The 4,537-nt window shown below is 45.2% G+C and overlaps 1 protein-coding gene across 1 annotated transcript; it reads left to right on the top strand.

The window, feature by feature from the left end:
* Positions 1–2,180: 2,180 nt before the first annotated feature.
* LOC121969222 (amino acid transporter AVT6C-like) lies at positions 2,181–4,188 on the top strand. Its single transcript, XM_042519188.1, has 5 exons — positions 2,181–2,576; positions 2,802–2,954; positions 3,039–3,242; positions 3,323–3,788; positions 3,879–4,188. Exons 1-5 carry the CDS (start codon positions 2,210–2,212, stop codon positions 4,021–4,023), a joined length of 1,335 nt encoding a protein of 444 aa, XP_042375122.1. The 5' UTR covers positions 2,181–2,209; the 3' UTR covers positions 4,024–4,188.
* Positions 4,189–4,537: the final 349 nt, after the last annotated feature.

Genomic DNA, 4,537 nt, shown 5'->3' with positions numbered 1-4,537 from the left:
CAACATGTGAACAAGGATAGTTAAGTAAAGTTAGTAGTCCAGTAGCGCTCCGCCCTCGCAGTCTAGTAGCGAGGAGGGTGGGGTGTTACACCTCATTCCTCATGGGCATGACTCCCAGTCTATTTCTAGTCGGTCCTAGTGTTGGTCGGACCCTATCGGATTCAACTGTCCTCATGGGCATAACTCCCGGTCTATTCCCAGTCAACCCCAGTGTCAGTCAGATCCTCCAAGATGTAACCCCTCATTTCTTATAGGCATGAATCCCAATCTACTCTCGGTCGGCACCAGTATCGGTCAAATCCTCCAGGACTCAACTTCTTATTCCTCATAGGCATGACTCCCATCATATGCCCGGTCGATCATAGTGTCGGTCAGATCCTCCAAGACCCAGCTCCTCATTCCTCATAGTCATGGCTCCCAGCATATACCCAGTCGGCCCAAGTGCCAATCAGATCCTTCTTCTGTGAGACAACACTATCAGAGAATCGTAACGACATGTCAAGGGATATTCCGCTGCTCTTATACAATAGAGTCTTCCTCTACCCAATGGATGGTCGTCGTACATCCTCCACCACCCAACATATTATGATACCAGATATTCTCTGTCACCTCATTATTGCGAAGGTTATGAGATGCGGTATAAAATAGGAGGTCCTCTCTGTTGGTTAGGTACATGCATGTAGATGCATCTACTGCTGTTATACTATTCATATTCTCTCCACACTTTTTGCTCTGCTCCGATTTTAACTTGAGCATCGGAGTACTTGTGTAAGAGACCTTTTTCCTAGTTCTTCGACTAATGCTCCTATGTGCTCTCTCCATGGTGTGTGTAGAACCATGTGTACCTTCTTTTTCACCTGCTTTCCTTGCGACTGATGAAGGTATGAGGTTTCCAGCTCATTGTCACATCTCCACCTTAAGTCATTGCTTCGTTAACATACCGGCCATCTCTACCCTCGCCACCTAGCCCTCTATTTATCTCAGTTTCTGGACGGATAAAAAAATATATATATAATTAAAAATAATAATTAATTTTTCATATTATATTAATTATTGAGTAATTGTTATATGTTATAGCAATTCCTCAATCGCTGCTACAACAATGCCTATAACAACTGTAAAATAAAGGATATTTTATGGGTGTCCTTTAATTATTATTATTATTCTTTTTACATGGAAGAGAGGTATTTATTCGATGATCCATTAAATATAAGAGCCTCATTTAACTTTAGCCATTACCATTAATAAAACAAAATACACTTCCAGTTGTAGCATTCATCCATGTCTTGAATTTGATAGGAAATCTAACGCAACAAGACAAACTATTGATGACGTAGAATCCTCTGTTCTCATCTTTAATATGGAAAATAATAGAAAGTTATAGCATTCACAATTAAAGTAAGTAATTGTGCCCAGAAGTACGAGAAAATTTCAAAAGTTCTTTAATATCTAGAACGAAGACATTTTATTTTTATACATATACAATTATTTTTTATTTAATTATCTGCCTAATAATTTTAGGAAGATTTATTATTCCCCTAACATATTGATTTCCTGTTTTATAGCAAGTATCACAACAATAATTGCAATTTAACACAATTTTTTATTTATTTTCTTCAAGTTAATAATGAATTGCATAAAATGTAATTAGTTAAATAAAAAAGTACTAAGATTACTATAAAATTCTTTCGAAAGTTGATTAATCATGATAAATTTAAATATTAATTAAAAAATAAAAAAAAAAAGTAATTCCGTGTCTTCATTCCTCTCCTAAAGAATGAGTCCCCATATTTTCCTCGCCCACGGCACGTGGCCCCACATAGCGATAGGCAATCAACCCCGCCCGTTGGATGAAGAGCTCCGCCAAGATCGGGGCCCAGCCGAATTAGCCCTCCACTGGTCAGAGACACCATTTGACTCAATTATTTCTAGTGTGCACCGTCAATCATACTCACGAAATCGAACGTACCACAGCGCTGCACGTTGTATTGAATCGGGAAGCAATAGTGTTTCCTGGCCATTCTTATGACATTAAATCTGCAGATTAAAAATAGAAGTACCAAAATACCCTTCCGCAGAGAGTATGGGAGGATGAATCAAGTCATTATGACGTCCAAATTTAATTCCCGTAAGGTTAATGTAGTAAATTGTCATTATTTAAAGGTCTCTAATGGCTGGAGACGCGCATCTCTCTCTGTTCGGCGCCCCGATGTCGAAGGCTGGTGACGCGGTCGCGCCGCTCCTGCCGGTGGAGCTCCGCCCGAGCGAGACGCGGCCGGCCTCGGTTCCTGGCGCGGTGTTCAATCTCGCGACGACCACCATCGGGGCCGGGATCATGTCGCTTCCGGCCGCCGTGAAGGTGCTCGGCGTCGCCCCGGCGCTGGTCCTGGTGGTTGCCGCCGCGTTCCTGGCGGACGCCTCGGCGGAGTTCCTGATGCGCTATAGAGGTGCGGGCGGCGCGTGGTCGTACGCGGCCGCCATGGGAGACGCATTCGGCCGCGCCGGCTCCGCCGCTTTGCAGATCTGCGTCGCCCTCACTACCGCCGGAACCCTCACCGTTTATCTCGACATCATCGGTAACCTTCGCCCTTTTTCCTTCTTTCCCTCTCCCGATTTGCTGAGCTGTAAGGGACCCACTTTAATTTTTTTAAAAAAATATATTATTATTATTTTATTATTAACACCTCCTCATTCTTCACGCGATTGAAAATAAATTGATAAAATTGTCTAGAAATAATTAAAATAATTCGGATAAAAATAGTGACATTATTCCGAATCGCCTCGTGATTCGCGCCGTGCAGGTGATGTGCTATCGGGTAGCCAATCGGAGGGCGCGGCGCACGCCGGGATTCTGCAGGAGTGGTTCGGCGAGCAGTGGTGGACAGCGCGCGCGGCGGCGCAGCTCGTCGCCGTCGTCATCGTCATCCTTCCTCTGGTCCTCCTCCGCCGCGTCGGTAAGCGTCGCCCAAAATCCAATTCCTATCTTTAACGCGCCCAAAGATGTCGATTATAAGAGCAGTTCCGATTTCCGCTTCCAGACTCCCTCAAGTTCTCGTCGGCGGTGTCGGTGCTGCTGGCGGTTGTGTTCATGTGCATAAGCACCGGCATGGCGCTCTACGCCCTATTCCAGGGTCGGACGCAGAAGCCCAGGCTGCTCCCCGACTTCGCCCACCTCTCCTCCTTCCTCGACCTCTTCACCGCCGTCCCCATCATTGTCGTCGCCTTCACCTTCCACTTCAACGGTAACAAATACTGCCAAGTCTCCAACGTTCTTCCTCATTCGATCTCGAACTTAACCCATCGATGTTGCCGTGCACGCCAGTTCACCCGATCCGAGCCGAGCTCAGCGAGACCTCAGACATGCAGGTGGCCGTCCGCCTCTCCGTCCTGCTCTGCTCCGCCATCTACGCCGCGATCGGATTCTTCGGCTACCTTCTCTTCGGCGAGGCCACCATGACCGACATCCTCTCCAACTTCGACCGCGACACCGGCTCGGCCTTCGGGAGTCTTCTCAACGACGTGGTCCGCCTCAGCTATGTCCTCCACCTGGTTCTCGTCTTCCCGTTGCTCTTCTTCTCGTTGAGAATCAACGTCGACGAGCTCCTCTTCCCCAAATCGAGCCACCTCTCGTCGGACGCTCGCCGGTTCACGCTGCTCACTGCGGCGCTGCTTGGCTCCATCTACCTGGGCTCAGTCCTCTTCCCGAGCATTTGGACTCTGTTTCAGTTCATCGGGTCGACCACTGCGGTTTGCATCTCGTTAATTTTCCCGGCGGCTCTTGTTCTGAGGTAGAGAATATGATCTCGTGCACCTCGAATCGTAGATTTTTATTAGTTCTTGTTCTTGAATAAATTGACAGATTGTGATTATTTTGGCAGGGACGTTGAAGGAACAGCAAAGAGAAAGGATCAGTTACTAGCCACGGGGATGATACTAGTGGCTTTGATTACCAGCGCTATAGCTATAGGATCCAACATTGTTGCATCTTTCCAGCCACGGGAAGTAAGAGGATCTAGGCGTTGAGTGATTGATATTAGAGCATTCATTCGTAATCCATAGAAGATGTTGTAAATTACACCTATCACTTTTAGGGGGCATTTGATATGGGTGGTGAATAGGAATATATTTGATAATAGATTGAAATGGGAATGAGTGTAGCCATTTTAATAAATGTTGTTTGATTTATAAGTTCGGTTTTGGTATTATTTTTTAAATATTAATTTATTTTTCAAAACTTTTACTAAGATTTTATAATAAATCCATATATGCATCTCCTTTTTCTGATTTTACTGGAGTACTCTCCCTCTTCGATTTCATGTGAGACAAGGTATCGTAGTCCTTTCCTGAACATGTTCTTGGTTCCTTCGAGCAAGATATTGTCATAGTTTTGATTTTTTTTTTTTTTGGCTTTGTACTTCGACATAGATGCATTCCTAGTGCACGACAGTGGAAGACGAGAAAAGGGGTTCGTTGCTAATGGGAAGGGATGACAAATAAAATGAAAAGAAGGCGACGACGGATGGCTGAGCTATGAGCT

This window comes from Zingiber officinale, chromosome 4A (assembly GCF_018446385.1).
Source record: "Zingiber officinale cultivar Zhangliang chromosome 4A, Zo_v1.1, whole genome shotgun sequence".
NCBI classification, from domain to species: Eukaryota; Viridiplantae; Streptophyta; class Magnoliopsida; order Zingiberales; family Zingiberaceae; genus Zingiber; species Zingiber officinale.
Note: the sequence above shows the minus strand (reverse complement) of the source record. Positions and strands in the feature narration are given on the sequence as shown.

What these genes read in the sequence shown, in the direction of transcription:
- LOC121969222 (XM_042519188.1), top strand. Translation starts at nt 2,210, where the DNA reads ATGTCGAAGGCTGGTGACGCGGTCGCGCCGCTCCTGCCGGTGGAGCTC. An exon ending in GGTCCTCCTCCGCCGCGTCG is followed by an intron (nt 2,955 to 3,038) that starts GTAAGCGTCGCC and finishes TTCCGCTTCCAG; the next exon opens with ACTCCCTCAAGTTCTCGTCG. An exon ending in CCGGCGGCTCTTGTTCTGAG is followed by an intron (nt 3,789 to 3,878) that starts GTAGAGAATATG and finishes TTATTTTGGCAG; the next exon opens with GGACGTTGAAGGAACAGCAA.